The 22,856-nt window shown below is 36.6% G+C and overlaps 6 protein-coding genes and 1 non-coding gene across 9 annotated transcripts; 3 read left to right on the top strand and 4 right to left on the bottom strand.

Annotated features, from left to right (window-relative positions):
* Window positions 1–875: 875 nt before the first annotated feature.
* LOC9308657 lies at window positions 876–4,537 on the top strand. Its single transcript, XM_021022659.1, has 3 exons — window positions 876–1,192; window positions 1,786–3,613; window positions 3,757–4,537. Exons 2-3 carry the CDS (start codon window positions 1,814–1,816, stop codon window positions 4,096–4,098), a joined length of 2,142 nt encoding a protein of 713 aa, XP_020878318.1. The 5' UTR covers window positions 876–1,192; window positions 1,786–1,813; the 3' UTR covers window positions 4,099–4,537.
* On the bottom strand, window positions 4,454–7,877 carry LOC9310759 (probable S-adenosylmethionine carrier 2, chloroplastic). The gene is made up of 9 exons (XM_002872541.2): window positions 7,740–7,877; window positions 6,216–7,607; window positions 5,996–6,114; window positions 5,790–5,914; window positions 5,500–5,599; window positions 5,277–5,363; window positions 5,048–5,131; window positions 4,883–4,968; window positions 4,454–4,773 (listed from the first exon to the last, which is right to left on the bottom strand). The coding sequence occupies exons 2-9, from the start codon at window positions 7,381–7,383 to the stop codon at window positions 4,692–4,694; spliced, it is 1,851 nt and encodes a 616-aa protein (XP_002872587.1). The 5' UTR covers window positions 7,384–7,607; window positions 7,740–7,877; the 3' UTR covers window positions 4,454–4,691.
* A 330-nt stretch (window positions 7,878–8,207) lies between these two features.
* Window positions 8,208–13,203, top strand: LOC9310758 (eukaryotic translation initiation factor 3 subunit A). 2 transcript variants are annotated; one of them, XM_021021026.1, is made up of 14 exons: window positions 8,208–8,293; window positions 8,568–8,671; window positions 8,779–9,260; window positions 9,350–9,565; window positions 9,707–10,075; window positions 10,168–10,197; window positions 10,287–10,514; window positions 10,640–10,801; window positions 10,923–11,144; window positions 11,238–11,444; window positions 11,529–11,735; window positions 11,829–11,909; window positions 12,064–12,265; window positions 12,376–13,203. In XM_021021026.1, exons 2-14 carry the CDS (start codon window positions 8,626–8,628, stop codon window positions 12,885–12,887), a joined length of 2,964 nt encoding a protein of 987 aa, XP_020876685.1. In that variant the 5' UTR covers window positions 8,208–8,293; window positions 8,568–8,625; the 3' UTR covers window positions 12,888–13,203. The 2 variants fall into 2 exon arrangements, with proteins under 2 accessions (XP_020876685.1, XP_020876687.1); XM_021021028.1 differs by having other exon boundaries at window positions 8,287–8,377.
* Window positions 13,204–13,328: 125 nt separating this feature from the next.
* On the top strand, window positions 13,329–15,788 carry LOC9308656 (short-chain dehydrogenase TIC 32, chloroplastic). Its single transcript, XM_002874644.2, has 8 exons — window positions 13,329–13,571; window positions 13,798–14,029; window positions 14,126–14,205; window positions 14,360–14,513; window positions 14,608–14,686; window positions 14,795–14,879; window positions 15,231–15,277; window positions 15,402–15,788. The coding sequence occupies exons 1-8, from the start codon at window positions 13,466–13,468 to the stop codon at window positions 15,570–15,572; spliced, it is 954 nt and encodes a 317-aa protein (XP_002874690.1). The 5' UTR covers window positions 13,329–13,465; the 3' UTR covers window positions 15,573–15,788.
* A 414-nt stretch (window positions 15,789–16,202) lies between these two features.
* Window positions 16,203–16,274, bottom strand: TRNAT-UGU. The gene has a single exon. It is a non-coding gene; the product is annotated as a tRNA-Thr (tRNA).
* Window positions 16,275–17,412: 1,138 nt separating this feature from the next.
* LOC9308655 lies at window positions 17,413–17,777 on the bottom strand. The gene has a single exon (XM_002872540.2). It carries the CDS (start codon window positions 17,769–17,771, stop codon window positions 17,562–17,564), a length of 210 nt encoding a protein of 69 aa, XP_002872586.1. The 5' UTR covers window positions 17,772–17,777; the 3' UTR covers window positions 17,413–17,561.
* Window positions 17,778–18,621: 844 nt separating this feature from the next.
* LOC110227845 (AT-rich interactive domain-containing protein 2) lies at window positions 18,622–21,114 on the bottom strand. 2 transcript variants are annotated; one of them, XM_021023654.1, is made up of 3 exons: window positions 20,876–21,114; window positions 19,778–20,700; window positions 18,622–19,622 (listed from the first exon to the last, which is right to left on the bottom strand). In XM_021023654.1, exons 2-3 carry the CDS (start codon window positions 20,624–20,626, stop codon window positions 18,765–18,767), a joined length of 1,707 nt encoding a protein of 568 aa, XP_020879313.1. In that variant the 5' UTR covers window positions 20,627–20,700; window positions 20,876–21,114; the 3' UTR covers window positions 18,622–18,764. The 2 variants fall into 2 exon arrangements, with proteins under 2 accessions (XP_020879313.1, XP_020879314.1); XM_021023655.1 differs by lacking the exon at window positions 20,876–21,114 and having other exon boundaries at window positions 19,778–20,862.
* Window positions 21,115–22,856: the final 1,742 nt, after the last annotated feature.

Here is a 22,856-nt window from a genome sequence, read left to right as displayed (position 1 = left end):
TATTTTATTAATTTTATGAGTTAGAATGATGAAAGATAAATTCATCATTTTACAAAGGAAAGAGTGTTTATACGTGTAAACCCTTTCTAAATGTTCCATATCCTAAAAGATTTATACTTTTGTATGGTTTTTGCACAATTAACTTGATAGTATATAACCATTGATGATTTAATTTAAAGATATAATTTAATTATTAATTCAATTTAGTATTTCTATCAAAGACCCATAATAACTTCTTTTGTATAACTTTTCTACATGCTGTCAAAATTAGTGTAGATTTCACCGTTCATAATCAAATCGGAAAACATACACAAACGCAAACTTTAAACTTTCTTCTCCTAAATAATGGATTTCACCAAGTTAATTTACACGAGTCATTCAATTCCAAATCCCTATAAAATTAATTTTGTCTTTTACCAATTTGGACCAAAATGTTTTAAAGTTGATAGTTTGGTCAAAAGTGGGTCTTCCCAATTACGATGCGGCCCATTATGGATAGGAGCTAGCTATTAGAATATATATTTAATATTTTTCTTAAAAATCTAAGTTTAGTACAGTAACAATATACCACACTAGTATTATTTTAAAAACTTTTTTGAAATTAAAATAAAATATATTTAACATAGTGTCGAAAGATTTTAATTGGGGATAGGAATCCCACATGAACTTCCCGAGAAACAAGTAAATAATACTTTATTAATTTTTTTCTTTTTGGTTCACGAACCGATCCAAAAAAAATTAATTAATCAGTCTCTCACCAGATTCAATTAAAATGACGAAACTACCCTTTTTATATATTTTAGCGACAATGTCTGACAAAGGGTAAGATTGTCTTAGGTCACAACACTTCATTGAAGTGAAAAAAACCTTTGTTTGATAGAACAAGTGAAAAAGAAACAGACAACAAAAAAGCTAAAGCAAAAGTACAGTGTGAGAGATAGTGACTGCGAGAGAGATTTTTGCACACTCGAAAGAGGGAAAAAAAGAAACAAAATGATGCCTTGAGGAAGAAAACTAATTGATTGCTTTTTTTTTTCTTCTCTATCTTTTTGTTTACATTACAAAGAACATGATCGGTTTCTCTTATTACCACCATTGTTTTGTAATCTCTCCTTCTTGTTCTTGTTCTTCTTCTCCATGTCGATGAAGAAATGTTTGAGATTTACACACTCTGTTTCTTACTGTAACTCGGGTATGTTTTTGTTTTTTTCTTTTATGTCTCTATCTGTATCTCTTAGATCTCTTTTTTTTTTTTCTCTAAATCTTTAAAAAATAAAAATTGCCTCTTTTTGCTTCTTTGCTTAATGCTATCTGATTCTTTTGTTTTGGTGTTCTTCTTTGACTGCTATTTTGGGTTCTTTTTGATTTTCTAGGTTCGTTTTAATACACTCTTTTAGTACTAATTGGGGTTTTATTGATTCATTTCAATCTTCTTGTTTGTTGTGTGTTTGTTTGATGTTTTTAATATCTCTATCAACCTTATATGAGATCTACATTGTGTATGATTCAAAGATCATTACTTTTGCATGCTTAGTTTGTGTTTTGGGAGCTTAATTTGAACCCTTTTGAAGATTTATGACATTGAATTCATTGGATCTACTAATCATTGTTTAAGACTCTAATCTGTTACTATCATGTAGAAGAAGTTGTTTTGTTTAGTAAATTTTCTGAGATTTGTGTTGAAGGTTTTTGGTTATTGTGTTAAACAAATTTGGCATTATGTTTGAGAAAGTGTCTTTGATTTAGGAAGACTAAACTGTTTTCTTGAATTGTAATGTTTTACAGATGTTTTAAAGTGGTGATTGGAGTGGAAATGGAATTTGGTAAAGGAATTGATATGGAACAAAGCCCCAACAGTGTTCTTCCGCCTCCTCGTCCATTTACTGAATCAGAAAAGAGGACTAGTACAAGACTGAAGCCGCCTCGTAGAGATGAGATATTGAGAGTCAAAGAAGGTTTCACCGAGATAAGTTTCAGGCGTTACCGTAGTACATCGTGTAAGAATTTTCCTTCTAAATCTTTTGCAATGGGGGATACAACGGAGCTAAGGCGCGGTTCTGTGTATCAAAGCTCTAATGCGTTGTTTAAAGAACTTAGAGAACCGCAGGGGCGTAAAGATACAAAGGCGAAACTTGAGTTGTCTCGTAGTAGTGATGCTTCTTTTTCCTTTAGAGTCGTTGATTCTTCGAGGAAGAGAAGTACAGAGAAAAGAGCGCATAAGACGGTTTTAGATGGACAGAAGTCATCAGTTGAACCTTGCACCTCTAGCAACTTCATTGACATTTGTTTGAAATCAGGTATTAAAGATAGAGCGGCGGTGTTGGATTCAGCTGATGATGTAGCCGGTCCCTCGAATGAATATAATGACCGTAAAATTAGATTGCCTAAGCCTCATTCTGCAAAGGTAGACTCATTAGAAACCAGTTGCAATAAGGACAGCTCAAGAGTTAGGAAAATGTTTGATCCATTTGTTAAGTCAAAATCTCTGAGAAGTCCTCTTGGTTATATAGGAGAATCAGGTGATCAGTTCAAGTTTGGATGTACAGAAAAGCCGGGGAGGAACAGTGAGCGTTGCAAATCTATGTTGAGTGACTACTCGAATATTCATAAAAGATCAAATCTTTGCGCTTGCCCTCCTCCAGTTGTCAATAAGGATTATACTTCGGTGCTGAAATCTTCCCCGGTCCATCTACATTGCCGTCTCAAGATGGAAAGCAAGAATGGATTGCCGGTTTTTCAGTTTGTGTCCGACTCTCCTGAGGAGGTTTACGCCGCAAAGACGTGGAAATCTGACAATGGTTCTACTTGGGTATATACATTTTCATCTGCTGGAAGCAGAAAAAGGAGCAGTGCTAGTGTGCGGGGTTTAAACGATGTTAATAAAGAATCTTTGCTGGTGGCTCAGATGCAAGTTTCTTGTAAATTGTGCACTGAAGTAAGAAAAAAGGGACAAGATCCAGAAACTTTGATGGTAAATGAGTTTGTTTTGTTTGATATTGCACAAGCAAGACGAAGTATCTCCACAAAGGAAGATCAATCACTACCACTTGATATGGTTAACAATACCTCCAAGAACTCTGCTAAACCAGACTCAGAGATAAGAAATAACTCAATGTCTGGGGATGCTTCTGATACACTGAAGCAGAGATGTCAGCCGAGACGCACATCTCAAAGCTATGATCTTGAGGCTTCCAATGGAACAAACCCGTGGTCAGCTACAGATTTGCATCCTGACCTTGAGATTGCGGCTATAATTATTCAAGACACTATTGAGAAGAGAGAAAGCTTAAAATATAGAAGAGGTGACAAAAGGTTGATGGAGAAAACTAATCTTCTTGGTCTTTCTCCAATTGAGGAGGAGAAAAAGGAGTTATATGGCAGCAGAAGTTCAGAAAAACTGAAGGTTGTAATCCCAAGGGGAAACCACGGGTTACCAACTACCGAAAACTCTTGTCCCTCGCCTTTGATTCAGCGATGGAGGTCAGGAGGTGGTTGTGACTGTGGTGGTTGGGACATGGCTTGTCCACTTATGGTTATTGGTAATCCTCGTATCTCATGTTCTCATGATCAGCCTCTTGTGGACAATCAGCATCCTTTGCAACTATTTGTCCAGGTAAAATTGGATCTTTCCTCAATCAAACACTAGGCTTGTTGACTTGGAACTGCTTACTTGGACTTTCATGAGAAATTATTAAAGACTATAAAAGAACTCTTCTTCTGTTTATCATTTAACACATCTATATCTTCATATTATAGGGTGCTAAAGAGCATATACCAGCTTTGTACATGTCATTTGTTGAGGAAGGGCAATACGATGTTCACTTCCACGCGCAGTTATCAACATTGCAAGCATTCTCCATCTGTGTTGCCATATTACATAACACGGAAGTCTCAGATAGTTACAGAAATGGCGAGAATGTACAACAGTTGTCGCATTGCAACTCGTTGAAAATGCTGATTGATGATGATGTTCAGTTCTTAGTTGAAGCAGTAACAGAGGAAGAAGAAAAGATAGTCCCTAAGCCTCTGAAAGAAGCTGTGACCGCTCTTCAATCCTACATGCCGAATCCTCCTTTCTCGCCAATCTCCCGAGTGTAGTCTGTGTGCTGTCATTGTTGCAGGTACATTTGAATTCTTCTTTTGTGTCGTGAGTTGGCGATAAGAAGAGAAGAGAAGGTTGGTCTTCAACTTCTCCGACAAAGCGCAACCATGAAGCAGCAGATTCGCGGGACAAGTTAGAGCTTAAAGATGGGATGGTCTCTGATTTTCAGACTGAGAAAGGCGTCACATTCTTTGTTGTATCATTTATTTATTCTTCTGAGTAGGATCTAGGCAAAAGAAAAAGCCACACTGTTCATATTGTAAGGTAGCAAATGGGAGGTGCCCAATTTGGTTAGAGGTCTTATAAGCGTAGAGTTGGTAGATCCTTAAAAAAAAGTTTTGTAACTTGTAGTGAATAATGGATCTTCTTCTTCTCTCTCCAGTCAAAAAGGACTATGCACAAATGAATTTAATCAAATCAATAGTTACAAAAACGAAAACAATGTACAATTTTCCTCTCTTTGTATTACATATGTTGCAGTCTTGGTGGTTTCATTGGGGGTGAACTATCTTTGTCCTTTAACGGTTTATGGCTATCTCCATCTTTTGTTTTGTTCCAGAGAGAGCTGACGAATTGGGTTGCGCCGCTTCTAGAGAGACTTGTAAAATTCATATGAAGCAAAGAATATAGCTCCTTGCGACATATACATCACTAGTCTGGGGATCAAGCCCCTGCAACATATAAGAAGAGAGGAGCATGCTGGTAAATTGATGAAGCATGGATGATACAATTGAAATAGCCAGTACTAGGGAGATAAGATCAGTCAAAGCGAGCAGAGACCTGTATAGCCCTCTCAAACCTTCTTGCTTGCGTATTGATTGAAAAGTTTGATAGACATTAGGTTGTTGGTTCCTAGATCCAGGAATCTGCAGGCATGGGTAAAGTTAGATGTTGGCGACAACTGTTAACGCGGTTCCTGAAAAGAAATTGGAACGAGAAACAAACCTGAGTTTGTAATCTTGTTTTTACTACATCAAATGGGGTTGTGAAGAAAGCAGCAGCAGATCCGGCTAGTCCTCCACAGGTGAGCTGTTAGGAGAAAATATCGAAATATCATCCAAGTAATCTCAGGTTCTCCATATTCAAAAAGAACGAAAAAAAAAAATACACTACAGATTGCTAAGAGAATCTAAAAGTGCAGATTATTATGGGATGAAGCAGAGAAGAGACACACCGTTTGTAATGTCGTGGGTTGAGCCGGTTCACCACGAGGACCTATAGATGGTAATACCACCTGCTTCATGTTTTCATAGACATAGAACTGTATTTCCAATAAATTTGGCATCAGAATTGAATTCAAGCAGAGAAAAAAATAGCAGAAGAGTGTGGACATAAAGATCAAAATACTAGTCGTAGATAGAGCATATTAGGAACACATTATAGTGTGCAAAACAAACCTTAATGATTGAGTGTGGGATATTTCTACATAGCACTGCAGTCCATCCAGCATATAAAGAAAGCAGACCACCCTTTTGGATGATTCCAACTAATGCGGTCCTGTATTCATACGTGATGAAAATATCATAAAAACATATTGAAAGCACAAGAGGAAATTAAAGAAAGGGTAATGGGAAACAAATCTCAGTGCGAACTAATTTTGTTAAGCCAGGAAACCTTTACCAGACAAGAGAACATGGAAGCTATATAACGCAGTTAGCAAAAGTTAGATTAAGTTGCAAATATTTACCAGCAATTACGATAATGTGAACTGACTTGCATCTGCTGTTTTATGCGCTCACTTGGCGTGAAGATAAAAGAAGTTGCAATGCTTGCAGAACCACCAGCTAAGCAGTGGGTAAGGGAGCAATACTCCTGAAATTTCAAGAATTTAGTAATATGACCTTACTTATTCTGCTAAACAGGCCATGGAGAAACATGCGAGAAAAAAGAGACCTTAGGAAAAAGAGGGAGCAGAGTTCCTTTAACGGTTTCATAAGTGAACGTATAGAGGGCAGAGATAGGAGCTGATGAGGCAATGTTACTAGCAATCCCCCGATAAAGTCCAGAAAAACCTGAATACATATTGGGATATAATTGTGTTAAGAAACGTGGCGCAGTGACAAACAAATACAGAAAGCTCCCTTTTCTGATCATTAGAAGTAAAAAATTCTACCTCTTTCTGATATAATTGATCTCCCAGTATTGCATAGAGACTTCTCTCCAAAGCGGCATGACTGAATCATTGTCTTAACGGTATCAAGTGGATGAAGACAAAGACTGACGCTTATGCCTGCCAACGCACCAGCAAAAGCATGTCGCTGTTTGGCAACAAAGGCGTAAGTAGGCGTTTCTACCGAGGACGAACAAACTTCAGTCTCTTGGCCTTTTCTATCTCTCTCAAGCAACCGTTTATTTTTAACAATAGAAAAGCTGTCTTCGTCTGAGTTATTCCCTGAAGAAGAAACCTCTGTAACGCAATCCGTGCTACATTTTGAACTTATTATGTTCAGTCCTTTATTATTGGCACACCTATCTTTGCAAAGCAAAGAGAGATCATTCACATCATTAGATCTAGATATTCTGGTGTCTACCAATGAGCCTGCGACGCTTGCTAATAAAGGACTCCTTGGTTCAGTTACAGTTGATTGGCTCTTGGCACCAGTTGTATCAAAGACACAATCACAACTATTGGCATTTCTTGATGCGAGTTCTGCTTTACTGCTCAACGGATTAGGAATAGGGTCTTCAAAATGTTCTCTCTTCTCAATCTCAGCCGCTTCTTCATGATATCTAGTAGAAGTGGGAACTACTCCTTCCATCCAGCTATACAATGTCTTCCATCTAGACTCGAACAGAATACCATTCTCTTTGCAAAAACCACTTATAGACTTGGCTCCATCACTCTGATTAAACCAACTTCTTTGGTTATACGGATCGAAAGTGTACATCTTTCCAGCCACTCCCAATAATTTAACCCTCGGCTGTGGAGTCGATGACAATTGAGAATTAGCCTTCTGATCAGCAGGCAACTGTGTACTATCAGCTGAAACTTTAAACTTACTAACTTCATCCCTATTTACAAAATCTAAATCAGCAGAAACAAAATCCGAGCGATCCCAAATCAAATCAACGGCCGATATCAACGCATCCCTGCTCAGGAATTGACTCAACTTAGTCTCTCCTGGTTTCCTACTGTCCCTCTGGAAAACATACGCATAATCTACATGTGAATGATGATCACTGATCTTTGAAAGCTTCCTCTTAGCCTCAGCTAAGTTGCAACTATGTTTAATCGAAGGCTGACGACCCTTCTTAACAGGTCCTTTAGTAGAAGAAGCCATTTGCTTATCTTACAAGTCTGTAGAAATCAATCAAAAGGAGAACCAATATACACAAAATCGACTTTGGTCAACTAGTCCGAGCCAATACGTTGTCAAATCAGAACCAAGTAAGCATTTTTGAATTGCTAAGTAAACCAAGTTCTGATTTTTGAATTGGCCAAATTCAATTGTACCCACAATTGGAATAAAACTCAGTAACCCAATTCCCTACCTGCAACAAAGATCTGTTCCAAACAACGCGAATTTTCAGAATCAAGAGAAGAAAGACGAATTTACAAAGAGAACGACGAATAATGAAAATGCAAGTGACTGCTACTGCCAAATCCAAAAACCTGTAGCTCAAATTAACTTAATACCTTGAGTAACTGAGACGCTCTTCTTCGGTAGAAGATCGAGATCCCAAATTGCTCATTTTCTCGGGAAAATCTGGGAAAAGTTTTGGTCTGAAAGAAAATAAGATGGGGTTTATGCGCTGCTTCTTCTTCTTCTTCTTCTCAAAGGGTTTTACTTTTTCGTTTTTACCTCTTGAACCTTTCTTTTTTTTTTTTTTCTTTTTCTTTACTTTTTACAAGTGCCCAAAAATAGAATAAAGTTTTATTTTCCAAATATTTAGTTCCACTAATATTTTTATTACATTTTATTCATCATTTTTTTTTATAAATTTGTTGATCTCAATTGAATAACATCCCTAGTGTTCCAAAATAAAATAAAAATGGAATAACATCCCTAGTATTGACAAAAATGGGTTTTATTTACTAAAAATATAAAAACGGGGTCATTTCGAAACTGTAAGAAACTACGGTGCTATCTGCAAATCTCGGTAATATATATTTAGAACGATAATATTAATACTAGAAACCCTAGAGTTGCTTCCGCTTCGCTTCTCTTCTTCTCTTATCACGGCTACAAGGTTAGTCCCAAGTTTCGACTCTGTTCTCGCACCAGTGATTGGATCTCTACTGTTTTTTAATCGAATCTCATCGAATTGATCTGGGTAGGGCTTTGAATAAGGTTATCGAATCTTCTGTGCGGCGTATGTGTTATTTTGATTCTATGTGATGAATTTAGGGTTTGGGCAAGTTTTTCAGGTCTATGTAGCTTCCGTCGTATACTGAGATATCTGATGGGTTTTTCTGGATTCTGGTGATCTCTGTAACAAAATCGATTCTTTGTGTTTTTTCCAGGCTAATTGAGAGTGTCCCTTGCGTTAAGAGTTTTTTCACTAGCTTTTTCGTCTGAAACATGGCGAATTTTGCCAAACCAGAGAATGCGTTGAAGCGTGCTGATGGTAAGTTATGAAATGTTTTAGTATTAATTGTCATTTGGTCACATGGATTTGGTTTAGGGTGTGTATGAATTGAGATTGTGTTACATGTTATTTTTTTTTTTGTGTAGAATTGATCAATGTTGGACAGAAACAAGATGCTCTTCAGGCGCTTCATGATCTCATTACTTCCAAGAGATACAGAGCTTGGCAGAAACCTCTTGAAAAGATCATGTTTAAGTATCTTGATCTTTGTGTTGACTTGAAGAGGGGTCGGTTTGCTAAGGATGGGTTGATTCAGTATCGTATTGTTTGCCAGCAAGTGAATGTTAGTTCTCTTGAGGAAGTTATCAAGCACTTCCTACATCTTGCTACTGAGAAAGCTGAGCAGGCTCGTTCTCAGGCTGATGCCCTTGAGGAGGCTCTTGATGTTGATGACCTTGAAGCTGACAGGAAGCCTGAGGATTTACAGCTGAGTATTGTCAGTGGGGAGAAGGGAAAAGATAGGTCTGACCGTGAATTGGTCACCCCATGGTTCAAGTTCTTGTGGGAGACGTACAGGACAGTGCTTGAGATATTGCGAAACAACTCAAAGTTGGAGGCACTTTATGCGGTTAGTTTTCATTGAGGTCAAAGCTTATTAGTGATACATCTGATTTTAAGTTGATTGAGATTGAAGACTTGTACTTTATTATCTTGTAGATGACAGCACATAAAGCCTTCCAGTTCTGTAAGCAGTACAAGCGAACAACAGAGTTCCGTAGGCTTTGTGAAATCATAAGAAATCATTTGGCAAACCTGAACAAGTACAGAGACCAAAGGGACCGACCTGACTTATCAGCCCCTGAGAGCTTGCAACTGTATCTGGACACAAGATTTGATCAGCTGAAAGTTGCTACCGAGCTTGGACTTTGGCAGGTTCGTTTTTGTTTTCTGTTTGTATTTTTCAGATGCTACCTTCTCTTATATCAAATTTAGTTTTGCAGCTTATACCTTGTCCTCTCTTTCATTACTGGAAATAAGATAGTATGGTTCTTGATGTATCTTTTTGTTTTGCAGGAGGCTTTTCGCTCTGTTGAAGATATCTATGGACTAATGTGCATGGTCAAAAAAACGCCCAAGTCATCTTTATTGATGGTTTATTATTCCAAATTGACCGAGATCTTCTGGATTTCTTCTAGCCATCTTTATCATGCTTATGCATGGTTTAAGCTATTTAGTCTGCAGAAAAATTTCAATAAGAATTTAAGCCAAAAGGATTTGCAGCTGATTTCATCATCTGTTGTCTTGGCGGCATTGTCCATTCCACCGTTTGATCGGGCTCAGAGTGCATCCCATATGGAACTTGAAAATGAGAAAGAACGCAATTTGAGAATGGCCAACCTCATTGGATTCAATCTTGAACCTAAATTTGAGGGCAGAGATATGGTAATATAGGTTCTTATGTATGTTACTTCAATTTATATTGCGCCCTTCATTTCCTCATTTGTTATTTCTAATTCCGTTTGTTCCTTTTTCAGCTTTCCCGGTCAGCTCTTCTGTCAGAGCTGGTGAGTTTCTAGCAGCTACCTTATCTGTGGTTTAGAATATTTGTCGCCTTACAGGATTCTGATTTGGAGGCTGGTTTCTATGCAATTAGGTTTCAAGAGGTGTTCTGAGCTGTGCATCTCAGGAGGTCAAAGATCTATTCCATGTTTTGGAGCATGAATTTCACCCACTTGATCTTGGCTCCAAGATTCAGCCTTTGCTGGAAAAGATTTCAAAATCTGGTGGGAAACTGTCCTCAGCTCCTTCTTTACCAGAAGCGCAGCTTTCTCAATATGTTCCTGCTCTGGAGAAGCTTGCTACTCTGAGGCTACTTCAACAGGTAAAGAGTGCTCCTTGTTCTCTACGTCGTGGGGCAATATCCATTCAACCATTTTGGATTGGTCTGGTGGTTATCCCAGTTTTTTTCTATGTACTCAATATTCTCTGTTGCGATTATATTTTCAGGTTTCTAAGATCTATCAAACCATAAGAATTGAGAGTTTATCTCAGTTGGTACCCTTCTTCGAATTCTCAGTGGTAGAGAAGATATCTGTTGATGCCGTGAAGAACAATTTCGTTGCCATGAAAGTTGATCACATGAAGGGTGTTGTAATTTTTGGAAATTTGGTAAGCCTCTGTTGATGCTTCAGCTGAACACTGGTTATATCATGTCTATCGTTGAGTAATATATCTAACTATTTGAATCTTTGGTAGATACTAATATATTTGATCAACTGATTGAATATAGGGTATTGAGTCTGATGGACTGAGGGATCATCTGGCTGTTTTTGCCGAGTCTTTGAGCAAAGTAAGAGCTATGCTGTATCCTGTCCCAAGTAAAGCATCAAAACTAGCTGGCATAATACCAAATTTAGCGGATACTGTTGAGAAAGAGCATAAAAGACTGCTTGCTCGTAAATCAATCATTGAAAAGAGGAAGGAGGATCAAGAGCGTCAGCAATTAGAAATGGTAGTTTTCTTTTTTCCATAGTTGTTTTCACACCTCTCCTTTTATGCTGTGCCTGTTTTTGACAATTCCTTGATTTGATGTTTACTTTTGAAGGAACGTGAAGAGGAGCAGAAACGGCTTAAGCTTCAGAAGCTAACTGAGGAGGCAGAACAGAAGAGACTTGCAGCAGAGCTTGCAGAGAGAAGGAAACAAAGAATCCTTAGGGAGATAGAGGAGAAGGAGCTTGAAGAAGCTCAGGCTTTGCTGGAGGACACAGAGAAGCGCATGAAAAAGGGAAAGAAGAAGCCGCTTTTAGATGGAGTAAGTTTATCAATACAATACGTTAGCTATTATAGTTTACTGATTTGCATATTACTAATATTGGTTGGGTTAAACTAAATGTAGGAGAAAGTGACAAAGCAAACTGTGATGGAGAGGGCCTTAACTGAGCAAGTCAAGGAAAGGAAAGAAATGGAGAAGAAACTCCAAAAACTTGCCAAAACTATGGATTATTTGGAAAGAGCAAAGAGAGAAGAGGCTGCTCCATTGATTGAAGCTGCATATCAGAGAAGACTGGTAGAGGAAAGAGAGTTTTATGAGCGCGAGCAACAGGTAAAACCTTACCGTTTCAGTAGTTTTCTTTTCGTACAACTTGGTTCTTAGTTGGAAGTTTATGAGGTCCTTAAAAGTTCTTCTCCTATGCAGCGTGAAGTTGAACTCAGTAAAGAGCGTCATGAGAGTGACTTGAAGGAGAAAAACAGGTTGTCCAGAATGTTGGGTAATAAGGTTAGTTTTTTACATGTTATGTTGTTTCTCTGAGTGTTCATCTTGATGTGTATCTCTTTTCGTTATTGAATTAATTTAATAGCTCTCTAGTTCTTCATTTTTTCCTGTAACTTTTCTTTCCAGTCGACTTATATTTGAATCTTTCTGTGTCTAGGAAATATTCCAAGCACAAGTGATTAGTCGTCGCCAAGCAGAGTTTGACAGAATTAGGACGGAGAGAGAGGAGCGTATCAGCCAAATAATTCGAGCCAGGAAGCAAGAAAGGGATATTAAGAGGAAGCAGATATATTATTTGACAATTGAAGAAGAAAGAATTAGGAAGCTGCAGGAAGAAGAGGAAGTTCGCAAGCGGGAAGGTGTGGACTTGCTTTCATAAATCCACGTCATTTTGACATTGATGTTGAAGTTTTTCTAACTAATATTACCTCTTGTTTCTGTTTATATTTTGTGTTTTCCCCTAACGTAGAAGCTGAGAGGCTCAAGAAGGAACAAGCTGAACGCAAAGCAAAGTTGGATGAAATTGCTGAGAAGCAAAGGCAGAGAGAGAGAGAGGTGGAGGAGAAAGGAAGGCTGGAACGAGAAGCTGCGTTGAAAGGAACTACTAATGCACCACCTGCTCGCCTTGCAGAGCCTACAGTTACTCCTACTGGAACTGCTGCCCCTGCTGCTACAGCACCAGCATCAGGTCCGGCCAAATATGTTCCTAAGTGGAAGCGCCAGACTACTGAGGTCTCATCAGCACCAACAGCAGCACCAACACCATCAGAAACTGACCGCTGGCCCAACCGTGGACCGCCTCCAGGAGATGACCACTGGGGAAACAGCAGAGGACCGGCTCAGAATACTGACCGGTGGACTAGTGGCAGGGACAGAGCTCCTCCAGCTGAAGGAGGAGACCGTTGGGGTTCTGGTCCTAGAGGCAGTGATGAACGCCGATCTGCATTTGGAAGCTCCAGGCCCAGGCCAACACAGCGTTGAGTAATAATAAATTTTTTGGTCTCAATCTCCATGGGAATGAATGAAAGGTTATATCTCTGGATTTTCAACATCACAGCACTCTTCTTTAGCCCAAACCTGTCTCTTCTTCTTTTGAAGATTGCTCATCTTTTATATGTTTTATGAAAGATTTTTAAACATGTTAAGACTCGTTTTTTGCTCTACACAACACCAAGAGAGAGTTGCTATTTCCTTCTTCGGTTGGATCTTTGTTTGTCTAATTTATTTCCCAACTTTCTGCTGTAAAAACCTTTGACATCGATCAGCTTCTTTTCCATGCAATTTTTGTCATTGCTTATTTCATTAATTTAATGTAATGTTTAGAACATTATACAAATCCAAATTTCACATTTAACATCTGTATCAAATATAGAAATAATAAAATACAGCATCTTTATTCTTATTTTGGATCAAGGAACAAAACAAATGAAACTTACTTTATACGAGATTTTATGCCTTGATTTGAGAACAGAGTGTGTGATCATCAGAGCTAGGGTTTGGTTTGAGATTAGATTTTCAAATTTGGTAAAAAAGATTAGGGAAGACAAAACAACATCAAAATGTGGCCATTTTGGTGGAAAGGAGCATCTGGGTTCTCAGCTCGTTCCACAGCTGAAGAAGTCACTCATGGAATCGATGGTACTGGTCTCACAGCTATCGTCACAGGTTTTCTTCTTCTTGCAGATGTTTTTCAACTTTTTATGATCCACAGTTTAGTTTCTGCGTTTTGATACTGCCCATGAACTCAAGTTGTTGTTGGTATCTGTTAATGGACGAAAGGATTAAACTTTATCGGAATATTTCAATCAGGCTTGTTGTAAGAACATATCTTGAAGCAAAAGAGAAGACTTTTTTTGCTGATTCTTGATGTATCTGTTTTATTTGATTTCAGGAGCATCAAGTGGTATTGGGGAAGAGACTACCCGTGTTCTTGCTCTTCGCGGTGTTCATGTTGTAATGGCGGTAAGGAACATAGATTCTGGTAATCAAGTCAGAGAAAAGATACTTAAGGAAATACCTGAGGCTAAGATTGATGTAATGAAGTTAGATCTTAGCTCTATGGCTTCTGTCAGGAGCTTTGCATCAGAGTACAAGTCTTTGAACCATCCCTTGAATCTTCTCATGTAAAGTCCCTAAGTTTATAGTTTGTTTCAGTAATTGTTGGATTCGTGAATGTTAATACATGTTAGTCGGCTTAATCTTTGTTCTTGTTTTTGTAGCAATAATGCAGGGATTATGGCATGTCCCTTCACGCTTTCAAGCGACAACATTGAATTACAGTTTGCAACCAATCATCTGGGTATGTTTAATCAATAGAACATATGATCTCCTCCACTTTTCCTTCTTTGTAGAGCTTTTGTTTGTTCCCATTGTTTCACATAGTCACATACATTTAAAATTTTGATGCGGAACATTTTATATGTTATAAGGTTTATGTTTGTACAATTCTTCAGGTCATTTTCTGTTGACAAACCTTCTTTTGGAGACAATGAAGAAAACAGCTAATGAAAGCAATAGAGAAGGAAGAATTGTTATTGTCTCGTCAGAAGGTCATCGATTTGCTTACCGGGAAGGTGTTCGGTTTGACAAAATAAATGATGAAGCAAGGTGATTGTTATGTAATAGTATTGTTCATTACTTTTAATTTGAATTTGTAACAAACTAACAACATACGATTATTGCTCTCACTGTGTCTTAACAGTTACAATACTTTGCAAGCATATGGTCAGTCAAAGCTGTGTAACATATTGCACGCTACTGAGCTCGCTAGGCAATTCAAGGTAAGATAGCATTTCGTGGGTGTTTTCGTAAAATTTTTATGAATTCCAAAGGCCAAAGAGAAAGCTAGAGGAGTTAAGTTTGGCTCATCTTTGTTTTACTTAAAACAGGAACAAGGTGTGAATATCACTGCTAATTCACTTCATCCCGGATCCATTATGACCAATCTTTTGCGCTACCACAGCTTCATAAATAGTAAAATTCGTTTCTCATTATACTTCATTTCTGAGTTTCCTTTGTTTATCTAATACTGCATATTGAACTGACTGGGATAATCAACGGATTGTAAGCAAAAATCCTAAAACTTGCGTAGCCTTGTAAAAAAATTAGTTTGAGCCTGCACTGTGACTCATATCCTAGGTGATGTTTGATCCTGTATAAATAATTAACTAGGATAAGGTTAACTCTGTCTTAATCTGCACAGCTTCATAGATGTTGTGCCGTCATAACTAGTAAGTTTGTCTATGAATGTTTATGATCTAACAATAGATGCATCAGAGAACCAACAGATAATGTCTTGAATTTATTTTCTCTTGTTTGACGCAGCAATTGGTAATGCGGTGGGAAAGTATGTGCTGAAGAGTATTCCACAGGTCAGGTTTTTTATTTTTTCATCTAATTCCAAGTTCATCACCATGCTCAAGCATTTAATCATTCTGTCTCAACTCACACACACACACAAGTTTGTATCTTTGTTTTTTGATATGGTTGTTGCAGGGAGCGGCAACTACGTGTTATGCTGCGCTTCATCCTCAGGCAAAAAGAGTGAGTGGAGAATACTTGATGGACAACAACATATCCAACCCTCATTCTCAGGGTAAAGACAAAGATTTGGCCAAGAAACTATGGGAGTTCAGCTTGACCTTAACTGGTGAAGAAGAATCATAGATACTTTTGCTAAGTTACAGTCTTACAGATAAAGAGATATGGTTTAATAACAAAATTCTCATTATCAATCGACCTTGTGAGTTTTGCTAAACCTTTTGATTCTTTTCTTGGTTCAAGCTCAGTCATGTATATAGTTTTACAGATGAAATGAAATTCTGTTTTCAAGTTTGGTTTGAAATCGTTAGATTGTTGTAATCAAGTTTAGTCACTTTTATAGTTCTGCTCGTGCCATTTTTGTGAGTAACTGGTTATCCCACATCAAGAGCTTGGGCCGGGACTCGCTTTCGATAGAAGTTACAAAAGTAGATGAAGGTTGGACGTTGAAAGATACTTACCTGGTCGGGGTCAATGGTTGATCAAGAAGAACTGTGGCCTAAGATAGTGACCTCCATTGCACCTTAAGGAGGTGTGCTTATAAGCTTGAGGTCTCTCCAAGTGAGAGAGCCTGCGTCATTTATTTGTTGCTGCGGTGACCTGCATTCGCTCGGCCCCTCCCATTGATCCTGCGTCTTGGGACACTAACCACATTAGGAAACCTTTAGAGTCTTGGCCAATGCTCATTTGCGACAAACCAGAATTGCGCAATAGCTTCATCGGCTGGAGAGTAATTTATATACAAAAATTAAAAAGTGCCCACACGCAGGATCGAACTACGGACCTTCAGTTTACAAAACTGACGCTCTACCACTGAGCTATACGGGCCATTTGACAACAAATCAACATTGGTCTTTATATTATCATTAAATAGTTATCCTTTTAAAGATTTGTCTATTGTTGGTTAAGGTTTATTACTATTGAGATTACATTATTGTCTATTGTTGGTTAAGGTTTATTACTATTGAGATTACATTATTTGCGGAATAGTTTTTGTATGATAGAGCCAAATCCAGATGAAAGTAGTCTCCTAGATTTGCTGATATATAAAAATATTTATAGATGTTATCGAGCATTTTTCAATGATCGCAATACATGTCAAATAGTAAAACTCCTTATTTGGGAAATGCATATTTAGACCTTAAATACTCCCTCTGTTTCATAATAAGTATCGTTTAAGGTTTTTGCACACATAATAAGAAAACAATTAAATTTTCTGTTTTACCCATTATCTATATATCTTATTATTTTTCTATTGGTCAATACATTAAATCAGTAGGGACAAAACTGGAAATTTTACCAAATATCTGCATTGAAAACACAAAACGACAATTATTTTAAAACAAAATTCAAAGGCTAAAACGACACTTAATATGAAACGGAGAGAGTATATAAATAGTTGTAATTTTTTATATAAATATATAGTTGTAATTTTTTTTTTTTATCAAGTATTAGCAATGTACTTTATGGATCATGTAATATATGGGTAACGATGCAAATAAACAAGACTGATAGTTATAATAAATTGATACCAGATTTCTGATTCGAATATGGAAATAATAAAATTATGATATTTATTCCCGATTTGAAAACCACGAGTATCTTTTTCCGAGGTGAGTGCGAATCGGGTAACGAATTGAAGACGTGGACGCGGATATTAGTGTCAAAACCTACTATCAATAAAACTCTAAAATATACCATATGTACACCATAGAGTAACATCATCTAAATTTTACAAAAATAATATATTTTGTTTATCATATCACATCAAATTTGTAAAATATTACATCAAAAGTTAACAAAACATATTTGCGCACCCAACCTATATTTTTTAAAAGAGAAATAGCATATAAAATGAAAAATTATTAAGTATTGTAAGAGGCAGTGGCAAGTAGCAATCCTATAACTTTGAGTTTCGCAAAGATTCAAACGAAACATGAAACAAAAACATTCAAAACAAAACAAATTCATATTGCAACTTGCAAGCCATTCATTTCATTAGGCACATCGTTAAAACTCATTACAATATTCATAGGTCTCTAAAGGCAGAGACATAAACAAGAGAACTAACATATAATAAAGTTCTTATTATTACTAAACTTACTTTCCCGACAATTAGTGACCACAAGAACTACGACTCGGACCAGAAACTAACTTACGACCCGACAAAAAACCCTCTTTGGACACTCTCTTCTCGTACTTGCCCGATCCATCTCCCAAATCTACTCCAATAACGTCACAACCACGATATGGTACCATAGCCATTGAACACGTCAAGTAAACGAACAAGAAAAACAAAACTTTGAGAAGGTTCTTCATCTCCATAACTTAAAACAATTTTGTGTTTTCTCGATAAACCATGCCTATTTTATAGAGTTTTTGTTTGTGTTTTCGATGTGAGTTAATGCATATTTAATGTATTGGGTTAATTCTATTGACTAAGTACACTATTGGAATAGAATATTTTAGGTTTAGACGTTGTGTTTAATACTGTTTCATTTAATTATCTGAGTTTGACTCTTCAAAACTCAATTTAAAACATGTTATCTTAGGTACGTAGATTGTGAATTCTTAAATAAATACTTCCTCTGTTTCCACTATATAAGATTTTCTACTGAAAAAGCACAAATTTTATATATTACATAAATTCTATTTTATCTTTTTTTCTTTGCACTATAAACACCATTTATATCTAACTAGAAATAATTCAGCCAATAAGAAAAAAATACTGCAGAATATTAAGAGCCATAAACATCCAATTAAAAAAAAATTACAACAGTATAATAGAACAAAGAGAGTATATTCAAATGGTAATTTCGAAAAATCGTCCTTAAAAGAATACTACTACTAATTAATTCATTAAACATTTTTCAGTTTCTCTCTTTTTTGTCTTTTAGATATAAAGACATTTTTACACAAAAGGAAAAAAAAGAAAGAAGACAAAGTTTCGTGCAACAAATAGTTTATTATGAAGGAGAATATTTTGGAAAAAGAGAGAAATTAAATTAAAATGTACTTTGACTCTTTTTCTTCTCATCGGATGTATATGACTCTTAGGAATTATGAGTGTAATAAATAAAGAAATGTACTAAGAAAATAACTTTCTGAAAGCTTAATAAATAACGAAATTTACAAAAAAATTTAACTTTTTTGGAAAATCTCAGAAATGATCTGATTCCAAAAGTTACACCTTTTGCTAGTTATTGAATTTTAAAACTTACAAAGAAAAAGCTACAAACTCCTATTCTTCTATCTCCCAAAGAAGTTTTTGAGTTAAACCTTATACAACACATTTTTTTGTTACAATCTTCTGCTTCTTCACTCAAAGTCAAAACACTGACGATTCTCAGAACATACCATAATATCTGAACCAACCGAAGTAACAGCACCACCACCGTATCTGCCACCAACACAACCAAAAGATCCTTCATCATCACTGTCTATACGTTTTGGAGTCACACGGTTCTGATACCGTCTTTTGTTAATCAAGAACACATTGAAGTAGTAACTCACAAGTTCCTCTCTCTTCTTTGTTCGGAAACACCTTGCCGCATTTTTCCAGAAAGACTTAGGATCCGCGATCATCATGTCTTTAAACATCTTCTCTTCTCTCTCTGTCCATCCTAGACACACTTCTTCTCCCATGTGATTGAATCTCCAATGTAAAAAGACATCGCCAAGCTCACGTTTCAGCTCCATTCTCTTCTCGGCAATGTGGAATCTAATGCATTCGACAGAACCAGGGCGGATGTTGACACAGCTGCAAGAATCTGGCCTTCCTTTTCCAATCACACCATTTCCCAGCGTATGATCTAAAGCTTCATTGTTTTCTAATGGCCATATACGGGTTCCTAACCATTTAGTATCGCTCTCTAAACCACCTTCTGTCCATTCATCCACTTGGGCTTGGAAATTTGGTCCTAACCTTCTTCGGATCTCTGGTTTTTTTCGCACTGTGGCTCTAGAGGTTCCTGCAATAAGGTCTGCTCCCTCAGTGATCATCAGTTCTCTGCAATGGTTGAATCCTGATTTATATAGAGAGACCAAACTACTTCCACTGCAACACGAGCTCGAACAGAGTTTGGATAGTTTTGGAGGCCTTATTCTGTATCTTAACCTCCCTATCGACTTTCGATCATCTTCATACATAGAAGGATGATTCACAGTTTGGTGACCCTGCAAGAGTTCATAATGAGTTAAACTATCTCACAGGAAGAAATAGAAATCATACTTAGAGTAGCAGAAACAGTAGTTATATCAATGTAACACGAGAACGAAAAATATCTGAATTCATCGACAAAAGTAAATTAAAGCTGAACTCAAGGCATTACCAGAAATGGACAATTTTGATATCTGAGTTCAGCATTGTTTCTCTGAACCAGTAAAGCGTTCTTTGCTCTAGCCACTTGGAGCCAACACTCCTTCCATTTTGAACTGTGAGGTATAACTCCAATGGAAGGATCATGAGGAGATGTTGCAACCGAAGCCAGCCACTTCAACATTCCCGGTAAATCGTCTTGCTTCTTCTCTAAGGACAGTTCCAACAAACCTTCTTCCACAGCACATACAACAGACTCATCACTAATAGCAACACAAGACATTTCTACTCTTTTATCATCATCATCATTACTCTCTCTAACTCTCTTCCTAGACCTATCAAACTCTGAGCACGACTCTTCGGTATGCTTACAACCAAACGCCACATCTCTGTTACGTTTTTGACACTTCCCATTATCCAACAACCCCTTAAATCCATCCCCTAACTCAAGCAACAAACCCCCATAACACCCTCTTTTTTTACTATCCTTATTATCCCAATTCACAATCCTCGATTCCTCCACAGCCCATTTCTCCATCTGGTCCAAATACTTCGAGTAAATCAACCTCAAAGATGGAGCCACTGAACAATCAAAGCCTAACTTTTCAGCCACTACTTCCCACAACCCTTTCCTAGACACAGATTCAAACCCTCCCTTCTCCCTCACCAACACAAACAGCTTAAACAAATCGACCTTTTCGCCATCACCGAGAACCGCAGGAAGAGGCCTTTTATTACCCTCTTCCTCAAGAAAAACCAACAGAGCTTGATCAAACAAACTCTTTAACCTCTCCTCACATTCATCAACATACTTAATCTCAACATCAATAAATGAACATGAACTATGATTGAAACTGCCCATCTTGCCATTAAACCCTTGACCTCAATTTCTCCTCCATCATTCTCTAATCAATAAAGGTCACTCCTTTCAATAACCTAAAGCCAAAACAAACACAACAGATCAATGAATTGAACATTTCTGCAGCTAATTTCAAGAAATGGGTCAAAACAAACAAACATGGATTAGCCTAAAGGTTGAATTTTTAAGATTTTGATTTCTGCTATTTTGGAATTGTTGTTACTCAATTGGATTTTGGATTCATGGTTTTACCTGGAGATTTCTGTTGCAGAAGCCAAAAGGATATGTTTTTAAAGAAGCCTCCTTATTATGGGTTTAAACTCCGCCATTGTTGTTACAGAAGTGACAAAAATTACTGACAAAAAGGCACAAATTTTTTTGAGATAAATGGAAAAGACATGCAAGCACTAACCAAGAACTCTTTGTCTGTTTTTTTTTATTTGGTTTGTAACAAATCTGGGGTTAATATTAAGATTGGGTTATAAGATAAAAGAGAAAACTAAATCTGAGATATATAAAAAATACATTTCTAGGTTTATGTTTATATAGAGGGTTGGGTGGTAGGTGATTGAGATTCTTAATCTAGGGTTTCTTAAAAGGGTATGAAGTATTTTAGAAAATTTTATATTGTGGATTGTAATTATTTAATTTTTTGCACTTTCTTATAAAATGTATTTATTTTTAAATCCCTTTTTTTGGTATTTTTTGGTCAATATCTAGGATTTGGGTTGTAAAAGATAAGAATTAGCCTCCAGCCAACCAAATTAAGATAAATGTTGGTTGTCCTTCAAATGAAATATTGAATTTTAAACTTTACTTCCCAATAAAACGCTTTGAAACATAAAAGAAAATCACTTTTTCACAACCTTTTAAAGTATCCCATAAATGCAAAAAACAGATAATAAGGAATGAAATCTTTCTTATTTTTCAAAAAAATAATCTTTGTTTTGAAAAACGGTTTTAGGTTACTAGAACTATACGTGGAAGCCCCCTTAGCCCATTGGTTGACTAAGGGTTAATCAATGATTCCACACCAAGAGGTCTGGGGTTCGAATCCTAGATACTGCGATTTATTAACATATTTGCAGATTATTGAGACAAGTGTGCAAGAGATCTCCAGCGATGTACAATTATAGCCGTTTGCCAGGATTTTACGCAAGGAGGGAAGTGTCGTCAGGTCGTAGATCCTTGAAGTTGTCCATCAAAATCATGGAGAAAGAAATGTCATCTGTAGTGGATCTAACAAGGGTCAGAAGGAATTGTTCGTTGTACAATCGTATATATAACCGTGCTTATAAATTGCAATAAATAATAAATCTAGATATTAAAAAAATAGTTACTAGAACTATGTCCCAAAAACAAATGTGTAACAATATTAAAGATATATATATATATATATATATATATATATATATATATATATATGTCCCTCATTTGAATTTCCCCTTCATATAGAGTTTGAATCTCTTCTATGGACAATGAGATCTCTCATTTCTCTATATATAATCAAGGTCCCTTTTGAGATACATTGCAAGAAGTTAACTTAGCTGATAGCTACTTGAGATGAATAGTCTGCTTATGTTTTGGAGTTAAAAGATTTCAGTTTCCAAACTCTCTTTTCCTCTTTTGGCTTTGTCTTTTTTTTCCACGTTACAACAATATATGTGTTGACTACCTTCCTACAAAGGCACGAGCATGAGGCTCCATTTTTCACATGTAAACTTTTCATATGTTCTTCTTCAAAGAAAACCGCTTGTTCTTATCTTAAATGGATGAATCTTTTTTTGTTGTAAAAATAAAGATATATGTATTTTGAACATCGAAACTCGGTCCAAAATCCATCCTCCATTTCTAAAATACTTCAAGATCGAAACTTTGTGGAAACACTGTAAAAATGTTTTTATATATAATAAAAACTCAATTTGGACGCACTACATAAGTATCCGATTTCATTTTTGAAACATGACAGAATCTTGGATTTTATTTAAAACATAGTAAGTATATTTGGTATTTTATAACTTTAAAATCTAGTTACCGTAGTTTAATGAATATCACTCATTCATGTTCTTATACAAAATTACCTCAAACGTAATCTACATGGAATTGATGAAAATAAGAATGAAGATAGTGAAGCGGCTGAGGAAACAATAAATCATACCTTTTTTTTAAATGTCCACACTCCCTACATATTTTGGCACTGTCTCCAATTCCGACAATACCAGGAAGTTTTTCT

This window comes from Arabidopsis lyrata (assembly GCF_000004255.2).
Source record: "Arabidopsis lyrata subsp. lyrata unplaced genomic scaffold ARALYscaffold_6, whole genome shotgun sequence".
NCBI lineage: Eukaryota > Viridiplantae > Streptophyta > Magnoliopsida > Brassicales > Brassicaceae > Arabidopsis > Arabidopsis lyrata.
The sequence above is the reverse complement of the archived record's forward strand: the minus strand, read 5'-3'. Positions and strand labels throughout refer to the sequence as shown.

What these genes read in the sequence shown, in the direction of transcription:
- LOC9308657 (XM_021022659.1), top strand. Translation starts at nt 1,814, where the DNA reads ATGGAATTTGGTAAAGGAATTGATATGGAACAAAGCCCCAACAGTGTT. An exon ending in CTTTGCAACTATTTGTCCAG is followed by an intron (nt 3,614 to 3,756) that starts GTAAAATTGGAT and finishes TTCATATTATAG; the next exon opens with GGTGCTAAAGAGCATATACC.
- LOC9310759 (XM_002872541.2), bottom strand. Translation starts at nt 7,383, where the DNA reads ATGGCTTCTTCTACTAAAGGACCTGTTAAGAAGGGTCGTCAGCCTTCG. An exon ending in TCACATTATCGTAATTGCTG is followed by an intron (nt 5,600 to 5,789) that starts GTAAATATTTGC and finishes GTATGAATACAG; the next exon opens with GACCGCATTAGTTGGAATCA. An exon ending in GGTTTGAGAGGGCTATACAG is followed by an intron (nt 4,774 to 4,882) that starts GTCTCTGCTCGC and finishes TATATGTTGCAG; the next exon opens with GGGCTTGATCCCCAGACTAG.
- LOC9310758 (XM_021021026.1), top strand. Translation starts at nt 8,626, where the DNA reads ATGGCGAATTTTGCCAAACCAGAGAATGCGTTGAAGCGTGCTGATG. An exon ending in TGCGTTGAAGCGTGCTGATG is followed by an intron (nt 8,672 to 8,778) that starts GTAAGTTATGAA and finishes TTTTTTGTGTAG; the next exon opens with AATTGATCAATGTTGGACAG. An exon ending in TTGTAATTTTTGGAAATTTG is followed by an intron (nt 10,802 to 10,922) that starts GTAAGCCTCTGT and finishes GATTGAATATAG; the next exon opens with GGTATTGAGTCTGATGGACT.
- LOC9308656 (XM_002874644.2), top strand. Translation starts at nt 13,466, where the DNA reads ATGTGGCCATTTTGGTGGAAAGGAGCATCTGGGTTCTCAGCTCGTTCC. An exon ending in AGCTCGCTAGGCAATTCAAG is followed by an intron (nt 14,687 to 14,794) that starts GTAAGATAGCAT and finishes TACTTAAAACAG; the next exon opens with GAACAAGGTGTGAATATCAC. An exon ending in CTACCACAGCTTCATAAATA is followed by an intron (nt 14,880 to 15,230) that starts GTAAAATTCGTT and finishes TGTTTGACGCAG; the next exon opens with CAATTGGTAATGCGGTGGGA.
- LOC9308655 (XM_002872540.2), bottom strand. Translation starts at nt 17,771, where the DNA reads ATGGAGATGAAGAACCTTCTCAAAGTTTTGTTTTTCTTGTTCGTTTAC.
- LOC110227845 (XM_021023654.1), bottom strand. Translation starts at nt 20,626, where the DNA reads ATGGGCAGTTTCAATCATAGTTCATGTTCATTTATTGATGTTGAGATT. An exon ending in ATCAAAATTGTCCATTTCTG is followed by an intron (nt 19,623 to 19,777) that starts GTAATGCCTTGA and finishes GAACTCTTGCAG; the next exon opens with GGTCACCAAACTGTGAATCA.